The 22,524-nt window shown below is 43.7% G+C and overlaps 1 protein-coding gene across 3 annotated transcripts in view; it reads left to right on the top strand.

The window, feature by feature from the left end:
- The window catches only part of FANCC (FA complementation group C), a 261,235-nt gene that overhangs the window by 102,133 nt on the left and 136,578 nt on the right, over positions 1-22,524 (top strand). Inside the window, exons 1-2 of one of the 3 annotated variants that reach the window (XM_062208546.1) lie at positions 4,734-4,772; positions 4,956-5,043. The exons of 1 other annotated variant lie outside the window; for it this stretch is intronic. In XM_062208546.1, the coding sequence (XP_062064530.1) occupies positions 4,975-5,043 (69 nt within the window). In that variant the 5' untranslated portion in view covers positions 4,734-4,772; positions 4,956-4,974. Of the gene's footprint in view, positions 1-4,733; positions 4,773-4,955; positions 5,044-22,524 lie in introns of those variants that run through there. One more of the 3 variants, XM_062208547.1, reaches the window with a different exon arrangement.

Raw genomic sequence — 22,524 nt, 5'->3', positions numbered from 1 at the left:
TGAGATTCTATTCTGTAACTTTTGTTTGGGGAAGTATATTCTGTTTTTTCTGATGAACAATTATTTGTTAACACATAGTCCCTGAAATTTCTGTCAGTCATTATGAGACCACAGACTCTCTGGAAATTGAGATAGCATTAAGAAAAGGCCGGCGCCGTGGCTCACTAGGCTAATCCTCCGCCTGCGGCGACAGCACACTGGATTCTAGTCCTGGTCAGGGTGCCAGATTCTGTCCCGGTTGCCCCTCTTCCAGGCCAGCTCTCTGCTATGGCCCAGGAAGGCAGTGGAGGATGGCCCAAGTCCTTGGGCCCTGCACCCGCATGGGAGACCAGGAGAAGCACCTGGCTCCTGCCATCAGATCAGTGCGGTGCGCCGGCCGCAGCGGCCATTAGAGGGTGAACCAACGGCAAAGGAAGACCTTTCTGTCTCTCTCTCACTATCCACTCTGCCTCTCAAAAAAAAAAAAAAAAAAAAAAAAGATTCAAAAAGTAAAAACAGAAAAAAATAGGTCATATTTACATTGTTTGGATCCTTAACCAAGCCTTTCCTAGACTTAAATACTCTAATACATTCCCTTTTCTCTTGGAGCCAGTTTGGTTCAAGATTTTGTTATAATCAACAGCACTCTGGGATAACAGACTATTTAGGGGTTTAATAAATTTTTAAAAAAGTTTTAATTTATTTTCATACTTGAAATACAGAGTGATGGCGGAGGTGTGTGTGTGTGTATGAGAGAGAGAGAATCTTTGAGAGAGAGAGAGAGAGAGAGAGAGAATCTTTTCCATTTGCTGGTTCAGTCCAGAAATGCCCACAATAGCCGGGGATGGGTCGTGCTGAAGCCAGGAGCCCAGAACTCCATCCAGGTCTCCCACATTGGGATGCAGGGGCCTAAACACTTGACCCATCATCTGCTGTCTCCCAGGATGCATTAGCAGGAAGATGGACAGTAGTGGAATAGCTGAGACTCAAACCAGCACTCCATTATGGGATATGGATATCCTAAGCTGCAGCTTAACCTGCTGTGCTATGTGTACTCCTAAACTATTTTCTGAAAAGTTCATGAAAATTAGGGATACATGAACATAGTTGCAGGGAGGAAGCTGTTTTTATTATTCAGAGGATATTATGAATAAATAGTGAATTTAATTAAGTACTTGTATAGGTTGAGCATCCCTAATCAAAAAATTTGAACTTTATAATCTAAAATTTGAAACTTTGAGCTCTGATATGAGGCCACAAGTGGCAAATTCCACACCTGACTTCATATGCTGATGGCTTTCAAAATTTTTAAAGTACATTAAAATATTTCTCTAAAATAGCTTCAGGCTATGTATAAAAGTTGTATATGAAATATAAATGAATTTCATGAGTCCCATCCCTAAGGTAACTCATTAGATGTCTATACATATATTCCAAAATCTAAAGCAAACTGAAACCTGAAACAGTTCTACTACCAAGCCTTTCAAATAAGGGTTACTCAACCTGTGATTTCTTTTCCCCTCCCTTCCCCTCCTCTCCCCTCCCCTCTCCTCGCCCCTCCTCTCCCCTCCCCTCCTCTCCCCTCCCCTCCTCTCTCTGTCCTCTCTCCTCCCCTCCTCTCCCTGTCCTCTCTCCCCTCCCCTCTCCTCCCCTCCCCTCCCCTCTCTTCCCCTCTCCTCCCCTCTCCTCTCCTTCCCTCCCACCCCCTCTCCTCTCCTCTCCTCTCCTCTGACAGGCAGAGTTAGAGAGACAGAGAGAAAGGTCTTTCTTCCGTTGGTTCACCCCCAAATGGCTGCTACGGCCGGCGCACTGTGCCAATCCGAAGCCAGGAGCCAGGTGCTTCCTCCTGGTCTCCCGTGCAGGTGCAGGGCCCAAGCACTGGGGCCATCCTCCACTGCCCTCCCAGGCCACAGCAGAGAGCTGGACTGGAAGAGGAGCAACCGGGACAGAATCCGGTGCCCCGACCAGGACTAGAACCCGGGGTGCCAGCACCGCAGGTGGAGGATTAGCCAAGTGAGCCATGGCGCCGGCCAACCTATGATTTCTTAAAAGTTGCTTTGGGGGCCAGCATTTTGGCATAGTGCGTAGAGCTGCTACCTGTGATGTTGACATCCCAAATATGCACTGGTTCACATACCCTCTATTCCACTTTGTATTCGGCTCCCTGCTAATGGTCTGGGAAAAGCAGCAAAAGATGGCCCAAGTGTTTGGGCCAGTGCCACCCATGTGTGAGACCTAGATGAAGTTCCTGGCTTCTGGCTCCTGGCGTCAGCCTGGTCCCAGCACTGGCCATTACAGCCATCTGGGGAGTAAACCAATGGATGTATGATCTCTGTCTGTCTGTCTTTCTCTGTAACTCTGAATTTCAAATAAAGAAATAAATTTTTTTTTTTTGTAAAAAGTTGTTTTGATTCATACTTGTTTTCACCACCAGTCATTGCAGAAAATGTGTGTTAAGACATCTTTCCTCCCAGCCTCAGTTTATTTTGCTCTTTTGACCAGTTCTAAAGTTTATCACCTCACACTAACTTTCATTGTGGCAGACTGAAATGACATAAACCTATAATTGAATGTCACCACAAGGTTTGCCAAAATACTGACTTGCAAGTGATACCTTTATTCCATGATATCTCTAATAAACAGTAAAAGATTAGTATATATGTGGCCAGTGCTGTGGCATAGTGGGCTAAGCCTCTGCCTGTGGCACTGGCATCCCATTTGGGCAACAGTTCATGTCCTGGCTGCTCCACTTCTGATCCAGCTCCATGATAATGGCTGGGAAAGCAGCAGAAGATAGCCCAAGTATTTGGGCCTCTGTACCCATGTAGGAGACCTAGAAGAAGCTCCTGGCTCCTGGCTTTGGATTGGCCCAGCTCTGGCCATTGTGGCCAAAAGAGGGGTGAACCAGTGAATGGAAGACCTTTCTCTCTCTCTCTCTCTCTCTCTGTAACTCTACCTCTCAAATAAGTAAATAAATAATTTTTCTTAAAGACTAGTATATAAATTTCTTTCAAAAATCTCTCTTTCTGACAGTCATTTGGCATCATGGTTAAAATGCTGGTTAGGACACCTGCATTCACTTTGTAGTACCTGGGCTTGATACTCTGCTTGGGCTTCTGATTTCAGCTTCTTCTAATGCAGACCCTGAGAGGCAGTAGTGATGGCTCAGTTAGTTGGGTCCTTGTCACCCACATGGGGCACCTGGATATAGTTTTTGGCTCCTGGGCATTTGGTAAATGAACCAGTAGATGGGAACTTTGAGTGTGTCTGTCTTATCTCTGTAATTCTCAAATTAAAAAATGATTTTACTGGGGCCGGTGCTTTGGCATAGCAGGCCTTTAGTGCCAGCATGCTATCTGGGCGCCAGTTCAAGTCCCGGCTGCTCTATTTCCGATCCAGTTCTCTGCTATGGCCTGGGAAAGCAGTAGAAGATGCTGTGGCACAGTGGGTTAAAACCCTAGCCTGAGGTGCCACCATATCATAAGGGCACCAGTTCTAGTCCCGGCTGCTCCTCTTCCAATCCAGCTCTCTGCTATGGCCTGGGAAAGCAGTAGAAGATGGCCCAAGTCCTTGGGCCCCTGCACCCACATGGGAGACCCGGAAGAAGCTCCTGGCTTCAGATCGGTGCAGCTCTGGCTGTTGCAGCCATTTGGGGAATGAATCAGCGGATTGAAGACCTCTCTCTGCCCATCCTTCTCTCTCTGTGTAACTCTGACTTTCAAATCAGTAAATAAATCTTTAAAAAAATTTGAGTTCTGTTTATTCTATATATTGGAGTTTTCAAACATGGTGAGACCTTGATGCATGCTTATTTTTAGAAAGCTTCATTGTAAACATCTTTGAAAAACTTACATAGTTCAGATTTTATATGTTATGGATTTGCTTTTTTACTTTTTGTAAGTATTGCTTATAGACCATCTTTCATAAAGCACAAGAAGAAAGTAATATAAAAACAGCATTTGGAATGATTTGTAGAATTCAAAGTTTCAGCCCTAAAATTTAATTTAATAAAAAGACTATTACATTGGAGTTAATTAAAAAAATTCTCCTCATGAGGTTAAATAGTTTTGCACTGGAAACTATGGTCCTAATTCATTCGTGGGCCAGATGCAATTTAGAAAGCAAGGTATGTGCTTACACAGATTTTTCACTCATGAAACCAGCCGTGAGTTGGTGAAACCATTCCCTTGTATGAAAAGCAATTAGTTTCCATGCTAGGTGCCACCTGGCCTGCTCTGACCAGGGGCCCAGAGCTCGTGCAGTGAGTCTGTGGTTGCAGTGCAGCTGCAGTACACTGGCCTGCAACACCAGCCTGCCTCCAGCTACAGGGCACAGCTCGGGGCTGAAGCTTCTTCACTCTGGCCTTGGGAAGAAACCACGCTGATTTCTGAATTGAAAAGTTAAAAAATGTCATTTGCTAAAATAGTTAAGAAAGCAACCATTTTTAAGTAGTTATTTGTCATTTACCAGACATTAAATTCCACAGAATTGAACTGTGTCTTTGTTCTGCATTGTATTCTTAGCTCATAGAAGGCACAAGATAAAAAGCTACCAAATGGGGCCAGTGCTGTGGTGTAGTGGGTAAAGCCACCGTCTGCCTTGCTGGCATCCCATATGGGTACCAGTTCGTGTCCTACTACTCCTCTTCTAGTCCACCTCCCTGCTGATAGCCTGGGAAAGCAGTGGAAGATGGCCCAAGTGTTTGGGCCCCTGCACTTGTGTGGGAGACCTGGAATAAGCTCTTGGCTCCTGGCTTTGGATTGGCACAGCTCTGGCCATTGTGTGGCCACTTGGTGAGTGAACCAGTGGATGGAAGAATCTCTCTCTCTCTCTGCCTCTGCCTCTGCCTCTCTGTAACTCTGCCTTTCAAATAAATTAATTAAAAAAAACTTTAAAAAAATTTTTAAAACTACCAAATGGATAAAATTAATTAAACTTTAACAGTTCAGAATTTTGTTCCTTTTCTTTTTCCTAAGATACAGACTACCAGAATTCATGTTTTATTTTGAAATGGATTGGTTACAAGATGCAATATGGGAAGAGCCTTGGAAAAAGCTTAAGTTGGTGAGTGAGTATGTTTGTATGTATGCGTGTGCATGCGTGTTCTGGCAAGTTATAAGCTTCCATCTCCAGGCCGAACCTCTCCCTTGAATTTCATACTCCTAATTGCCCATCTGACATCTGTACTTAGATGTTTATGAGCATATATATATATATATATATATATAGACACACACATATATATATGTATGTATATGTGTATATATATAAATATATATTTAATTTACTTTTTAAATTTGGGAGCCAGAGAGACAGATAGACAGAGGGAGAGTATTCCCATCTACAGGTTCATTCCCCAGATGCCTGAAACCCATGAGGGTAATAGGAACCCAATTATTCAGTCCATCACTGCTGCCTCCCAGGGTGCATTAACAGGAAGCTGGAGTGATGAGTCAAAGCCAGGAATTGAACCCAGGTACCCCAGAACAGGATGTGGATATTTTAACCCCAAGCTAAAAACCTACTTCTCCATGAATATCTTAAAACTAAACATGTCCAAGGTGAATTTCTCGTCTTCTTACTGAAACTTACTCCTCCTGCAGGCTCCCTAAGTTAGAGGCTACTTCATTCTTCCTGTTTCTCAGTTCTGCCATTCTGGGGTCATCTTTGGCTTTCAGTCTAGCAGTAGATCTTTTGATTTTATCCATGACCCATGTCCAGAACCTGACCACTTCACACCAACTTTACAACTTCTTCTTCCACTGGCACCCTCCCTACGTCATCGCAGGATTTCTTACTGTCTGTCTGCCTCTAAGCTTCTGTGTTCTCAACCAGAGGATCTTTTAAAATGTGTGTCTGCTTCAGACCACCTGCCATTCTCCAGCTCATTCAGGGTGGAATGCAGACTCATTGCTTGGCCTGTGAGGACCTCCGTGAAGCATCCTGCGTGGCCTCACTGACCTCTCCAGGCTTCTCCCTTCCCTCACGCCACAGCAGCCTCCTTGCTGTTCCCACTCAGCCTGAGCAGTTTGCTCCCCACAGTCCTTCTGCAGAGAGCCACAGGTGCTGACACCTCTCAAGCCACTGCTCGCCTCCGAGAGGCCTTCTTCATCATCCTGGGTCAGACACTTCATCTCCTTACTTTTCCTTACTTTTCTTCTTAGTGCTAAGCTTCCCCTGACATACTGATGGATTCTTCTTTCTTCCCATTACTCCCCATCCCTGTGGCCAAACTAGACGAGGGCCATGAGAGCAGAAACCTTGTTCTAAAGCTTGATCCAGAACCTGGCACATAGTAAATGTTCAGTAGGTATTTTTTGAGTCAGTTACAAAGGAATGGGATTATAGATAGTAAAGTATAGTGATAGAGGCCCAGGTGGCAGCTTCCATGTGGAAGTGAGAAAATGAACAGGCAGAATGTGGGTGTGGTCATACATAGGGGGGGTGTTCAAAATTAAAAATAAAAAAATACCGTAGTTTGTGACAAACTTCTGAAAGATGTGACAGCTTGTAAGTTTGTTTATGAGTTGGTATACAGGACAAAGTACAAACAGAGTAGTCTGTATTGGGGGGACATTTGTCATACCCACCCTATTCCCCACCTTGTTATTATTCTCTGGTCTTAATCTTCCTTCCTTCGTTTATTCTATAAGTGTATCTTGAGTGCCCACTGTATATGAACACTGGGGAGTATAAAGATCCTGCCTTTGAGGAAAGACCCAGGGATTGTTTTGTAGTATATCAAGGGAAGGAATAGCACAACTTCCAGAAGGTACCAGGGCAGCCTCGAGAGAAGTGAGAACAGTGTTTGGGGGATGTGGGTGTGGTCAGGGAGGCTTTCAGAGGATGACAGTTGAGCTCTCAGCATGAAATACTAGCACTTGAGTGAGCATAGCCCAGGGCCTGCATGTTCCTAGGACAACTCAGAGGTAGCTAGAAAAGCTCTTCCAACTAATGATAATAAGAACAGACCATCCCATTTATCAAATTATAGGTATGTGTGAAAGTTTATGTAGGGGCATATCCTAATGGGCTAAATGGTCCATACTAAAGAATTTATTTAACCTCAGAGGCAAGGATTTTAGTTGAAGGAGTTTTAATGGGGGTTAGGAAACATTAATATAAATATAAGAAAGATCGTGGCTTCAGTGTTGAACATACATTCAAAAGAGCAAGACTTGGTACCAATTAGCTGTTAGGGAAAGAGGAGAGGAGCAATGCAGGGTAATACTGAGTTTATCAGAGACTACTAAAATCTCTCTTCTCCTATGTTAGGGACCAGCTGAGAAATAGGCAATTTAAAGTTGAAACATCATTCCTTTACTCCTAAAATGGATTCAAGAATGGTAACTTACGTCTGTGTTTCAGTTGGGTCCTTCTGGATTTGGTGAACAAATCCTCCAGGCACAGGTGAGCTGACCCCTCACCTCCACCTCAAGAGGCCTACCTGTTCCCTGGCCAAGGTTGGTATAGCACTGGGCAAGAAACCCCACTCTTTGCAGGCAATGCAGGTTGGAAAGGCAGGACAGGAATACATGCTGCTGGGCGTTTTTAGGTTCCTCTCCCAGATTGACCAACTAAATCAGTTCTTCTGGAGAAGAAACAGTGAGAGGGTTAGGAGATACTATAGACAGGAGCTCTCAGGACTTCTGACTTGGAGTTCGGGATTAGCAGGCAGGAGGTGCTTTGGGGAAGCAAAGAAAGGAGGCAGGATTGTGCGGAGGACAGTTTAGGCATGTGCAGTCTCCACAGAAGTGTTCACCATGTTGGCAGGGGTAGAATTATGAGATCCTTCAGAGCTTTCCTGCCCTGGGACAGGAGGGCTGGATTTTTATGACCCTGCACCGTCTGTCATTAGGGTATGGCCACTGTGGGATGTGGCTGTGATCTTGGCCAAAGCAGAGTCAGCTGAAGATCTATGGCTGTCACTCCATGGCATCCATCACAGATACTAAAATGGTTTCTTCTCTGCTTTTCCCTGCTGGGATGTAGGGGGATGTTTTGTCGTCTGTAGAAACCTGAGGGTTGGACAATTTGTCTCCCTCTAAGAGAGAACACCTAGGTGTCCGGATGGGCTGGTAGTACTATTCTCTGAGAAATGTGAGAGAAGAGATGGCAGGATTTCTGAAATAAGCCACACAGAAAGTCCAAGAGGGAGGAAGAGGCCAGTACACCCCAGCGCCCTCTGCACCACATTCCTATGTGTACAGATCTGCTCTCCCTGCCTTCCTCACTTCCTGTGGGCCCCTTTCCATTTGTAACTCCACAGATCAAGAGACACAGCACAAAAGCTTTCTGTCATGCTGTGCTAGTAGGGCATGGTAAGCTACAGAGTGGCATCTGCTTTATTAAATACTGTGCTTTTATTTGGTCTGATAACATTTTCCATTGTTTTGCACTATAAATATGGTATTTTACATTTTCAGGGCTCTCACTCCTAAGTCTTTTAAGTCCATTTGATGTGATTAGCTCTTGATTCCACACGTGGAGTCTCATTATAACTGTTTTCTGTGTCTTTCCATGTGTGCTCTGCTCTCCTGAGTCGTTAATGTGAATTCTTTGAACTCCCTTCTAAACTTCCCAAAATGAAAACTTGATTCCCCTGAGGGGTAAAATGAGATACCATTTGTGTTCCTTGATAGTTTTTGTTTGTTTGTTTGTTTTGGTATTTTCTCTGTCATTTAGATGAAGTGCTGCTTAACATAACTTTAAATTGTATCAGATTGTTTTTAGTGAGTTGCCACTGCTCAAATGGACCCAATCAAGACATTTATTGCCAATTAGGAGCAGAATGTTTGAGATGTTTAGTGATGTTCTCCGGATGACCTGTTTAATGTTTTCAGTTTGTTTTGTTTTATTTTTGTTTTATGATCATGTTGGCTTTTCCATTAAGCTATAACTTTAATTGGGTTGGCTTAGTTCTTAGTAGGAACATTGACCAGATCCCATTCTTTATCTCCCAGTCGTCTCCTTACTCCCACCCTCCATTCTCCTTTTGTGCCCCAAGCATGTTCCCAAGTGAAGAGGATTTTTAGGTTTGTGCACTATAGAAATAAAATATTTTTCTAAGATGTAGGCTCACTGTATTTCAGTCGAAAATGCCTGGGTAGTGCTCCTTGGGACTTTTGGGGAGAAAGCCCTATGAAAACTAAGTTTAAACAGTACTACCTGTAGTGGGTGACTGGTCACTGATGAGAGATGTGTGGATGTGTGCAGCACGCGTGGCTGCGTGCTCTCTGCATCTGGCTTGAAATGCAGTTGTTTCCCAGACCACACATGTATTTCTTAAGGAGCCAGGCAGTATGAGCTGCTAACTGTGCCTGGCTTATTCTTCTCTGACCTATACGTGTTATACTTTTTCTGAGTTTGACTGTTACTCCTATCAGATCTGGTTCTGTTTAATATGGACAACATTGGACTTTCTGCAGATTAGCAGCATGACAAGGGAATCAGGCATATTTTGACTCATAAATCTTAATTTCCAGATTGTTTAAAGACTTTGGGGTTTAAATACTCCTTTACCTTATGGTAGGTGTAAGGAGTACTTACAAAAATTGTGGCTATCTGAGTGCTTTCATAGTTCCACTGAAAGTAACAAATAACCCTGAATGAGGTACTTTTTTATAAATCAGAAAATCTGGATCTGCCTTGGCTCTGGTAGTGAGATCTTTTATAAGTTACATACCCTCATTTCCATATTTTCTAGAAAAAGGATAATATATGCTGTATGTTTACACTTAACATAAAGTATCCAAAGTGGTCATATTTGTAGAACCACAACGTAGAATAGCACGGTAAGAAGGGGAGAAATAAAGGAGTTGTTTAATAGCTACAGAGTTCTGGATTTGCTAGGTGAAATAGTTCTGGAGATCTGTTGCACAACAATGTGAATATACTTTTTTAAAAAAGTATTTATTTATTTAAGAGAGAGAGAATATTAGAGACAGGCAGAGAACTTTATCTACTTGTTCACCCCTCTTTGCCCCAATATTTAAATGATTGGGGCTCAAGCTGAGTGCCAGGAATCCAATCCAGGGCTTCCACATGGGTGGCAGAAACCCGGTTCATTGAGCCAGCACCACTGCCTTGCAAGGCTGGCATTAGCAGGAAGTCGGAATCAGGAGCTGGAGCCAAGACTCAAATCTAGGTACTCTGATGTGGGGTGGGCATCTTGACCAGCATCTATTTTTTTTTTTTTTTTAAGATTTTATTTATTTGAAAGGCAGTTAGAGAGAGGGAGAGGCAGAGAGAAAGGTCTTCCATCTGCTGGTTCACTCCTCAAACAGTCACAACAGCTGGAGCTGGGGCAGTCTGAAGCCAGGAGGCAGGAGCTTCTTCCAGGTCTCTCACATGGGTGCAGGGACCCAAGCACTTGGGTTATCTTATGTTGCTTTCCCAGGTGTATTAGCAGGGAGCTGGATTGGAAGTGGAGCATCCAGAATTGGAACTGGCGCCCATATGGGATACTGGCACTGCAGGCAGTGGCTTAACCTGCTATACCTCAACCCTGGCTACCTTAACCAGCATCTTAACTGCTTGACAAAATGTCTACCCCAGAGTAGCTATATTTAACACTGCTGAACTGTACAATTAAAAATGGCTAACATGGGCTGGTATCGTGGTGTGGTGGGTAAAGCTGCCTCTACAACACTGGCATCTGTATAAGTGCAGGTTCATGTCCCATCTGCTCCACTTCTCATCCAGCTCCCTATGAATGGCGTGGGAAAAGCAGCAGAAGATGGCCCAAATGATAGGGCCCCTGCCACCTGTGGGGGAGACCTGGATGGAACTCCTGCCCCTGGCTTTTGCCTAGGCCAGCACTGGCAATTGTAGCCTTTTGCAGAGTGAACCAGCAGATGGAAGACCTCTGTCTTTGTCTTTCCATCTCTCTCTGTAACTCCGACTTTCAAATAAATCAATAAATCTCTCTTAAAAATAAAGTGGTAAATTTTACATTTTTTTTTACCACAACTAAAGCAATTTTTAAATTCAAAATAATAATGTTGTTATTAATTGAGTATTTAGTATGTGCGATACAGGTATTATTTCATTAAATATTCACAGTTCCATGAAGGTAGGTATTGCCCTGTTTTAATAGATGAGAGAACTTAAATTTAGAGTAGTAGTAATTTACTAGCTAGTAAGTGGCAAGCCATTTTGGGCCAAGGTGTAACCTAAATCCTCTTGAAAAATATAGTGCTACTGGCTAAACTTAAAGGCAGAGTATTTCTAAGGTTTCCTTGTGATTCTGAGATACCCAAGGACTCTTCAGAGACCGTTGAAATTTTTTTTTTTTTGACAGGCAGAGTGGACAGTGAGAGAGAGACAGAGAGAAAGGTCTTCCTTTTGCCGTTGGTTCACCCTCCAATGGCCGCCACGGTAGGCACGCTGCGGCCGGCGCACCGCGCTGATCCGATGGCAGGAGCCAGGTGCTTCTCCTGGTCTCCCATGGGGTGCAGGGCCCAAGGACTTGGGCCATCCTCCACTGCACTCCCTGGCCACAGCAGAGAGCTGGCCTGGAAGAGGGGCAACCAGGACAGGATCGGTGCCCCGACCGGGAGTAGAACCCGGTGTGCCGGCGCCGCAAGGCGGAGGATTAGCCTAGTGAGCCGCGGCGCCGGCCGAGACCCTTGAATTTTATTTAAATGTTTATCTACTTTATTTATTTATTTATTTAAGATTTTATTTATTTACTGGAAAGTCAGAGTTACACAGAGAGAGGAGAGGCGGAGAGAGAGGTCTTCCATCCGATGGTTCACTCCTCGATTGACCGCAACAGCCGGAGCTGTGCCGATCCGAAGCCAGGAGCCAGGAGCCTCGAGCCTCCTCTGGGTCTCCCATGTAGGTGCAGGGGCCCAAGGACTTGGGCCATCTCCCACTGCTTTCCCAGGCCACAGAAGAGAGCTGGATGGGAAGAGGAGCAGCTGGGACTAGAACCGGCGCCCACACGGGATGCCGGTGCCTCAGGCGAGGGCGTTAACCTGCCCGGCCCCTATCTATTTTATTTAAATGTTTAGGTATTCAGACACTACTCCACTACCATTTGTAATGAATAGCAGATGCTGTACTCGCTCTAACATGTGGACATCTATGGCACAGAGTGCTAGCTTATGGCAAGCCAAGGGTGTTGTTCAGATGTTAAAAAAGTTAGGGTGTGGATAATGGTCACCTCTGTGGAATGACTTGGCAGACACTGAGAAGGGCCTGCATCTTTTTGTTACATTTTTTCTGCTTTTGGAGTTTTCAGACAATGAGTCTGTATTATTTATGTTATGAATTGATTTGGTGCCCCCTTCCCTGAATTCAGTTGTTGAAGTGCTAACCGCTGGTCTCTGAGAATGTGACCTTGTTTGTCAACAGGGTCATTGCAGATGTAGATGGTTAAGATGAAGTCATTCTAGAGTAGGGTGGGGCCCTGATTTCATATGGCTGGTGTCCTCATGAAAAGCGTGAATGTGGACACAGCCATGTACACAGGGAGGATATCATGGATGATGAGGGTAGAGATTTGGGTGATGGTGTGTGAGTCAAGGAATACCAGATATTGACAGGAAAACACCAGCTAAGGGAAGTGTGGAGTAGATTTTCTCCACAGGCCTCAGAAGAAGACCACCTTGAGGACACCTCACCGTCAAAATTCTGGCATCCAGTCCTGTGGGCAGTGGATTTCTGTGGTTGAAGACACTGAGTTGGTGGTACTTTGTTATAGCAGCTACAGCAAACTAATGCGGTTTACCCTAAAATGAAAGCTTTTTTGAAGTGAAAAATTAAAAAGTTAAGCTGGTTCATGAGAATTCATCCAAAGTAATAATCATATTAGAAAGGTCTTTATATGGAAAGATATCCCTTATAATAACTTTTGTATTTGGAAACAATGACAGTCCAAATGTCTGGACTTTGGTGAATAGCCAAATAATAACATATCTACTTGATAAACTATTGTGTTGTCATTTTGTACAGCCTACAAAGTATAAAAATGTATATAATATAAATAAAAAAGTTAGATACAAACTTGTTTATACAAAGTGGAAACAGCTGTGCAAGCTAGATATGTGGCAAACTAAAATTAGAAAGGAATAAAGAAGATGAAAAAGCTTTATTAGAATAGTGAGATTATGGGTGTGTTTTTTTCCTTTTAATATTCCCTTTAATTTCTTATTTTTATTGCATAGAATTGTGGTGGCTTATTGTGGCTGTAATAGTAATGTTTGAAAACCAACTGCTTTGAGAACAATTTTATATACAATAAATGCACCGCCTTTTAAGTATACAATTTGGTTGTTTTGACAATTGTATACATCCTTATAACTGCCACCACGATACAGTGCTTTCCGGAAGTTAGATGAATTGTATGGCACTTGGGGCAAAGCTGGTTCTCTCCAGAGTAACTACGGCCTTCCCATGCACAAGATGCGCATCAGTACACACTTCAGCAGAATGTTGAAAAACCCAGAGATCCAAAAAGCCCTCTGAGCACCACGCAAGATTCGTCACAGAGTCCTGAAGAAGAACCTGAGAATCCTGTTTATTTATTTTTTTTTTATTTTATTTTTTTAAAATTTTTGACAGGCAGAGTGGACAGTGAGAGAGAGACAGAGAGAAAGGTCTTCCTTTTGCCGTTGGTTCACCCTCCAATGGCCGCCGCGGTAGCGCGCTGCGGCCGGCGCACCGCGCTGTTCCGATGGCAGGAGCCAGGTGCTTCTCCTGGTCTCCCATGGGGTGCAGAGCCCAAACACTTGGACCATCCTCCACTGCACTCCCTGGCCACAGCAGAGAGCTGGCCTGGAAGAGGGGCAACCGGGACAGGATCGGTGCCCCGACCGGGACTAGAACCCGGTGTGCCGGCGCCGCAAGGCGAAGGATTAGCCTGTTGAGCCACGGCGCCGGCCGAGAATCCTGTTTAAACCGAACCCATAAACAAAGACTGTGTGGCGGAACACCATCCTTTGCCAGGTCAGGAATTGCAAAACTCCGGGTGCAGAAGTCAGCAGCAGCACTAGCAACCAAATCAGACCAGCAGGAGGCCGCAAGCAAGAAGCCTGTGGTGGTGGTGAAGGGGAAGAAGCCCAAGGCTCATGGTGTCAGGATGCAGAAGGAGTTTGCCGTGGGGAACATGGCCGCCACTGCCCAGGAGCCAGCAGAGAAGAAACCTGCCCCGAGGAGAGAAGCTTGCTGTATGAACTCTTGGGTTGGCTTATTCCAGAAAGGTCAAATCCTTCTGGACAGTATGTTGTGAATAAAGGCCCTATCAGAGAGACAATGGGAGAAAAAAAAATTAAAACACTGCTGTCATCCCTGGAAGGGTAGTTAACCCTTTTATAGCCATTCCCTCACCCTATTTCAGAGTTTGTTAAATGTGGATCTGCTTTCTCTGACTGTAGATTACTTTTTCTTTTGTATGATTTCATATAAACAGAATAATGTAGTATCTAAGTTTTTGTGTCTGATTTCTTTCTGCATAATGTTTTTGAGATTTAGCTATGTTATAACTTATATGTGTAGTTTGATTACTTTTTACTGTTGTTACAGGAGTATTCTGTGTATCGGTACACTAGTTTGTCCCATTCATTTGTTGATAGCAATTTGGGGCTATTATGAAATAGTTGCTATGGACATTCCTATAAAAATCTTGTATAGTCATATGTATTTTTATTTTTCTTTGATAAATCCTTAGGATTGGAATTGCTGGATTGTGTGATAGTACAAGAGTACTTCAAATGGTTCCTGGAAAATTGAATTAAAAGATTAGTTTATTTTGTTGCAAAAATTTTTGAAATCTAAGTATAGAATTTTCATAATGTGCATTTTCCACGAATTTAAATTTTTTTTTTAAAAAACTTATTTGAAAGGCAGAGTTAGAGAGGGAGAGACAGAGATATCTTTTGGTTCACTCCCCCAAATGGCTGCAATGGCTGGGGCGGAGCCAGGCCGAAGCCAGGAGCCAGGAGCTTTATCCAGGTCTCCCATGTGGGTGCAGGGCCCAAGCCCTTGGGCCATCCTCTGCTGCTTTCCCAAGCACATTAGCAGGGCGCTGGATTGGAAGTAGACCAGCTGGGACTTGAACCAGTGCCCATATGGGAGGCTGGTGTCTCAGGTGGCAGCTTTACCCACTGTGCCACAATGCTGGCCCCTTCTTCAGGTTTTTAAAAATATTAAAGATACTTTTTAAAAATTCTTTGTCTTGTATGTTGGTTTCTAGAGGTTCATATTGCTCCTTTGAGTAGGCCTTGGGTCTGGGTTTTTTTTTTTTTTTTTGGTATGCCTGTTATCCTTTGTTGAAAATTAATCATTTGAAAAAAACAGCCCCTTCTCCCAATCTTTTCATACTACTTGGTGTGGAGAGAAGACCTCAGTTATTTAGTGCAGTGTAAAAGCTTCAAGTCCTATGCCTTTTGCAGGCGTACACCTGCCCTGGGCCTATTTGTGTTTTTCCAATTTCTCTGTATATTCAGCAGATTTTACATCATTCCTGCTTCTTCTCAGAGCCTTCGATGTTCTGCTACTTTCTTTTTCTTTTTTTTTTTTTTTTTTTTTTGACAGGCAGAGTGGATAGTGAGAGAGAGAAAGGTCTTCCTTTTGCCGTTGGTTCACCCTCCAATGGCCGCTGCGGCCGGCTCATTGTGCTGATCCGAAGCCAGGAGCCAGGCGCTTCTCCCAGTCTCCCATGCGGGTGCAGGGCCCAAGCACTTGGGCCATCCTCCACTGCCTTCCCGGGCCATAGCAGAGAGCTGGACTGGAAGAGGGGCAACCGGGATAGAATCCGGCGCCCCGACCAGGACTAGAACCCGGTGTGCCGGCGCCACAAGGCGGAGGATTAGCCTGTTAAGCCGCGGCGCCGGCCTGCTACTTTCTTTTGTAAAAATTTATTTTATTTTTTTGAAAGGCGTGTTATAGAAAAGAGATCTTCCAGGGCTGGCACTGTGGTGTAGCGGGTTAGTGCCCTGGCCTGAAGCGCCGGCATCGCATATGAACGCTGGTTTGAGCCCCAGCTGCTCGACTTCTGATCCAGCTGTGGCCTGGGAAAGCAGTAGAAGATGACCCAAGTCTTTGGGCCCCTGCACCTGCATGGGAGACCTGGAGGAAGCTCCTGGCTCTTGGCTTCGGATCGGTGCAGCTCCAGCCATTGGCGGCCATCTGGGGAGTGAACTATCAGATGGAAGACCTCTCTCTGCCTCTCCTCTCTATGTGTAACTCTAACTTTCAAATAAATTAATTAATTTTTTTTAAAAAAAAGATCTTCCATCTGCTTGTTAATCTCCCAAATAGCTACAAGGGCCAGGACTGGGCCTGGCAGAAGCCAGGAGCCAGGAACTCCATGTGGGTCTCCCATGTGGGTGGCAGGGGCCTAAGCACTTGGGCCATCTTCCACTGCTGTCCCAGATGCTTTCTTTAGCAGGGAGCTGGATCAGAAGCAGAATATCCAGGACTTGAACTGGCACTTTTTTTTTTTTAAAGATTTATTTTATTTATTTGAGAGACAGAGTTACAGAGTGAGGTGGAGAGAGACAGGTCTTCCATCCAATGGTTCACTCCCCAGATGGCCGCAACGGCCAGAGCTGTGCCTATCCAAAGCCAGGAGCCAGGAACTTCTTCCAGGTGTCCCACGTGGGTGCAGGGGCCCAAGGCCATCTACTACTGCTTTCTCAGGCCATACCAGAGAGCTGGATTGGAAGAGGAGCAGCCGAGACTAGAATCGGCACCCATATGGAATGCTGGTGCTTCAGGCCAGGGCTTTAACCTGCTGCGCCACTGTGCTGGCCCGGAACTGGTATCTTGTATGGAATGCCAGCATGATGTGTGGCAGCTTAACCTACTGTGCCACAATGCCAGTGTCACGTTCTGCTTTCCTTTGCCTATAACCTCTTGCCATTAGGCATCCGTGTGCATGTGGTTCTCTGTAGTTTTCATGTGCTACAGTCTGGTGTAACTTGAAACCTGAGACCTAAACTGCCACAGTTTAGTTTTCGTTGGAATGCTGAGTGAGACCATACAGAAACCTGTCAGTTGGGCAGCCTGCAAGCTAACGCTGTAAGTAAGTTGTGCTCGTTTCCTTCTGTCATGGGAACCAGGTATTGGGGTACCTCTTCAGTACTGCATTGTACCAGAGCAAGGATAGGGCAAAGGCAAACAAGCACACCATGAAATCTACCATTTTGAGTGTGATGTTTTCTGGAGTGTTGGCTTGGTTCCTGAAGATTCTTGACACATTTCTGGAGCTCCTTCAAGCACTCTTTTAATCAGTCTATGTTAACTGATTGAAGTTTCCATGGACAAATGAGGGTCTAAAGCATCCTAATTTGACATCTTAGTGGCATCACCATCAAATGTTGAATATTATTAAATACTTTTTCTTTATCTACTGTAATGATCATGTGGCTTTTGTTTTTCTTTTTTTATCAGTAATTTTTTAAATATTATTTATTTGAAAGGCACGATTACAGAGAGGCAGAGAGAGAGAGAGAGGGAGGCAGAGAGGCAGAGAGAGAAAGGTCTTCCAAGTGCTAGTTCACTCCCCAAATGGCCGCAACAGCTGGAGCAGGGCTGATCTGAAGCCAGGAGCTTGCGCTGCTTCTGGGTCTCCTATGTGGGTGCAGGGGCCCAAGGACTTGGGCCATCTTCCACTGCTTTCCCAGGCATGTTAGCAGGAGCTGGATCGGTGCCAGCACTGCAGGCAGTGGCTTTACCCATTATGCCACAGCACTGGCCCCCTGTTTTTGTTTTTCTTTAAACCAGTGGTGCTAGTGTAGTAAACTACATGCACTGACTTTAATTGTTAAACCTGCCTTTTAATGCTGGAATAAACCCCATTTAGTTGTGAACTTCTTGCCTTTTTATATATTGCTGCTGTTTGGTAAAATATTGTTAGGAAGTTTTTACATCTATTTTTTATGAGTAATATTGGCCTACAGTTTTCTTACAGTATCTTTGTTGGTTTTGACATCAGGATAATTGACTCTAAAGTTAAGGCAATGTAGGAAGATAGGAAGAATACGTTTCTTCCTCCCTCCCTCCCTCCCTCCCTCCCTTCCTCCCTTCCTCCCTTCCTCCCTTCCTCCCTTCCTTCCTTCCGACAGGCAGAGTGGACAGTGAGAGAGAGACAGAGAGAAAGGTCTTCCTTTGCTGTTGGTTCACCCCTCAATGGCCGCTGTGGCTGGCGTGCTACAGCTGGCGCACTGCACTGATCCGAAGGCAGGAGCCAGGTGCTTCTCCTGGTCTCCCATGGGGTGCAGGGCCCAAGGACTTGGGCCATCCTCCACTGCACTCCCGGGCCACAGCAGAGAACTGAACTGGAAGAGGAGCAACCAGGACAGAATCCGGCGCCCCGACCAGGACTAGAACCTGGTGTGCCGGTGCTGCAGGCGGAGGATTAGCCTAGTGAGCCACGGCGCCAGCCTTACATTTCTTTCTACGATGATGAAAATCACTGGTCTTGGAATTTTCTTTATGGGAAGTTTCTAAAGGGTGGGTTCATTTTCTATTCAGGTACTTTTTTTCTTCTTGTGTCAATTTTAGTAATTTTTTTGTCATTTAAAGAGTTTGTCTACTCCACATTTGTTGTCAGATTTATTGAGATAACATCCTTAATAATGCTTTTAACTTCTGTGGATATGTAGTGATGGCCTCCCTTTGTGTTTGAGCTTCCTTTTTTCTTCTGTGAGCTAAGCAAGAATTTAATAAATTTATTAAAATGTTAAAATAACTAGATTTTAGCTTTGTCTTATCTGTTGTTTTGATTTCTTTGATCTTTGGTTCTTTATGATTTCCTCCTTTCTGCTTACCTTTGGATTTAATTTTATCTTTTCTTCTTGGCACTTAAGCCGGAAAGTTAAATACTTGATCTGACACCTTTCTTCACTTATAATATAAGTGAAACTATAAACTTCCCTCTATCTGCTTTATTTGCATCGTAGAATCTTGATACATTGTATTTTTATTTAAATTTAGGTCAAAATGTTCAGTAATTTTCCCCTGTGATTTCTGATTTGACTCAATGGTTTTTTATTTTTTAATTTATTTTATTGAAGATCTATTTTATTTATTTGAAATAGTTACAGAGGGAGATAGAGACAGAGAGAGAGAGAGAGAGGTCTGCTGGTTCACTCCGCAAATGGCTGCAGTGGCTGAGCTGAGCTGATCCAAAGTCAGGAGCCAGGAACTTCCTCTGGTTCTTCCACATGGGTGCAGAGGCCCAAGAACTTCAGCCATCCTCTGCTGCTTTCCCAGGTACATCAGCAGGTAGCTGGAAGTGGAGCAGCTGGAACTCGAATCAGTGCCCATATGGAATACTGGCACTGTAGACCTGGTTTTAACCCTCTGCATCATATACTGGCCCTCATTGGTTATTTAGAAACATGTGTTTTCCTGTCCAATTATATTTTGAGGATTTTCCAGATATCTTTGTTACTGGTATATGGTTTAATTTGCTCTGTCTGAGAATGTGTTTGTAATTTTTCAGTCTTCTTAAATTTACTCAGACTCAGTTTATGACCCAGGATTTGGTCTGTCTTCCATGTAAACTTGAAAATAACATTGGGTGAAGTATTCTCTGAATGTCAGTTCGGCCAAGGTGGTTGATAGTATTAAAGACTATGAAGACTGTGAGAATGGCAGTGTTTCTTTCATGATGGTAGAAGACTGGGTTCCTGGGTCAGCAACAACACAGCAAGCAGCAAGAGTGATGTTTGTGTCTATTGTCCTTGTCCCTCACGTCTCATGGAGAATGCGTCTTAGGTAAACACTGTACACACACGGCTTTAAATCACAGCTGAGAAAACCAACTTGCAGTCTGAAGTTTAATTCATTAATTATTTGAAAGGCAGCATGACAGAAAGGGAGAGTTGGAGAGAGCGAGCTTCCATCTATTGGTTCACTCCCCAAGTGGCTTCAACAGCCAGGACTGAGCCAGGAAATTCATCTACATCTTCCACATGGGTGCAGGGGTCCAAACACTTGGGCCATCTTTAGCTGCTTTTCTCAAGCTGTTAGCAGGGAGCTGGATCAGAAGTGAAACAGCTGAGAAACCAGCTGTCGCCCATATGGAATTCTGGCACTGCAGGTGGCAAGGTGGCAGCTTAACCCACATGCTATGGCTATGTAACAAGTCATCCCAAAATTAGTAACTTAAAACAATAATCATTCTAATGCCATTTTAAATTCTCTGGGTCAGGAAATTGAGGAAGACATGAATAATAGCAATGACTCAACAATGGATCTGACATCATCTCAAGGCTGACTCAGTCCCTCCCTTCATGGCAATTGATACTGGCTGTCAGCTGTTCCTTCAGATGAGGCTGTCAGCTGATACCCATGTCCTTTGCATAGGGTGGCTGGGCTTCAAGAGAATGTTCTGGAAGAGAACTAGGTACATGACCTATTCTGAGTGTCACCATGCTCTCTTTATAGAGCCTCCCACCCAGAGTCAGGAAGGGCACGGAAACCCCACCCCCCCATGTGTCAGAGGGCTCTAGTGCCATGGTCTGAGGTTGCTGCTTCCCACTTCTTGGCATTTGCTTTCCAGTTTTCTCCTCTGTTCTTTGTTCTTTTTTCCTGTATTCCACTCCCCTATTCCTAATGGTTTTTTCTTACCTCATCAGATGATATAAACACTAGTTTCTGCTCCCTTTAAGAATGGTTCTTGTATTTAAGTAATTTAATTCTTCCACATTTCTTTGCATCCTCCAATGCAAAGTAATTTACCCGTTCTGTCTGGTTTCGGCTGCAGGAGTGAGTTGTACCCAGTAAGTTTCCAGGCCATCCCTTTATATGATCTGGAGTCATAGAGGGTGGTAATGGGTTGGGTTTAAGTGAATATTCATACAGTGCAGAATTTAGGTGGGGTTTCAGTACCTCCCATTTCTTTGTCTCAGAAAGCATCATGGTGTGAGATTCGTGATGGGTATAGGAGTGTCAGCCATGGTAACTTTATTATGATATTACCATTAGCTATGGGCCACAGTGTCTTTGTTGGTTATATTTGGCCAGTGCTGATTCTGGGTGGCACGTTCAAAAAAACTGTGGTTTATTTATTTATTTATTTTTTTACGTACATAAAGTGGTGGGTTTGAGTAGAATAGGTGAGATTGTAGGGAGTGGCTAATGACCTCATATAAATGGAGTCACACAGTATTTGTCTTTTTATTTTCTGGTGACTGATTTGTTTCACTTAGAATAATGTCTTCAGGGTTCATTTGTGTTGTAGCGTGTGTCATAATTTCCCTTTTTTTCCCCTAAAGAAACCTTTTATTTAATGAGTACAAATTTCTAAGTACAACTTTAGGAATATAGTGATTCTTCCCACCACACCTGCCCTCCCACCCTCACTCTCACCCCACCTCCTCCTCTGTCTCCAATTCCCTGTCCCATTCTCCATTAAGATTTGTTTTCAATTAACTTTATACACAGAAGACCAAACTCTATACTAAGTAAATATTTCAGTGATTTGCACACATATACACACACGTACATACACACGCAGAGAAAACAGGTTTTACAGTTAATTCTCATACAACTCATTGAGGACAGAGTTCTTGAATGGGAGGTAAGTGCACAGTGACTCCTGTTGTTAATTTAATGACGTCAATGATCACCCGAGGTTCTTGACATGAGCTGCCAAGGCAATGGAAGCCTTTTGAATCCACAATCTCTGTCAGTTTTAGACAAAGCCATAAGCAGAGTGGAAGTTCTTTCCTCCCTTCAGAGAAAAGTACATCCTTCTTTAATGTTGACTTCTTTCCACTTGGGTTTCTCTCCCAGAGATCCTTCTGTAGGACAATTTTATTTATTTTTTAATTTTATTTATTTATTTATTTATTTTTTTGCCACAGTGTCTTGGCTTTCCATGCCTGAAATGCTCTCATGGGCTTTTCAGCCAGACCAGAATGCCTTAAGGGCTAATTCTGAGGTCAGAGTGCTATTTAGAGTGATTATCATTTTATGAGTTGGCTGGGTAGACTGCTTCCCATGTTGGAACATTCTCTTCTTTTTAATTCTATCTATTATTATTACCAGACCCTTGATTTTATTTATATGATCACTTGAACACTTAATCCTATCTATATGATCACTTTAACACTTAATATGATCGCTTTAAAGCTTAAGATGGCATTTTTACCACCCATCTTAATGGGATTTAGGGTCCTATAACAAGTTTTTAAACTGTACCCTTAGAAGTAAGTCCATAGGAATGTATGCAGAACTATACAGCTTTACAGTTACAAACTTCCTCTTCCCTCTCTTATTCCTATTCTTACTTTTCCCTGAGATATATTCTCAATTGATATTTTGCACATATGACTAACTCTAGGTTAAGTAAAGAGCTCAACAAATAGTATGAAGAAGAGAAAAAAATAAACACTATTCCTAGACAGTCAAGACAATGGCTGTTCAAGTCATTGTGTCTCAAAAGTGTCAATTTCACTTCTACAGTTTTCCTTTTAGGTGCTCTATTAGTTCTCACAGATCAAGGAGAACATACGGTATTTGTCATTTTGGGGCTGGCTTATTTCACTAAGTATGATGATTTCCGGATTCATCCATTTTGTTGCA

The sequence above is a fragment of the Lepus europaeus genome, chromosome 12, assembly GCF_033115175.1.
Source record: "Lepus europaeus isolate LE1 chromosome 12, mLepTim1.pri, whole genome shotgun sequence".
NCBI lineage: Eukaryota > Metazoa > Chordata > Mammalia > Lagomorpha > Leporidae > Lepus > Lepus europaeus.
Note: the sequence above shows the minus strand (reverse complement) of the source record. Positions and strands in the feature narration are given on the sequence as shown.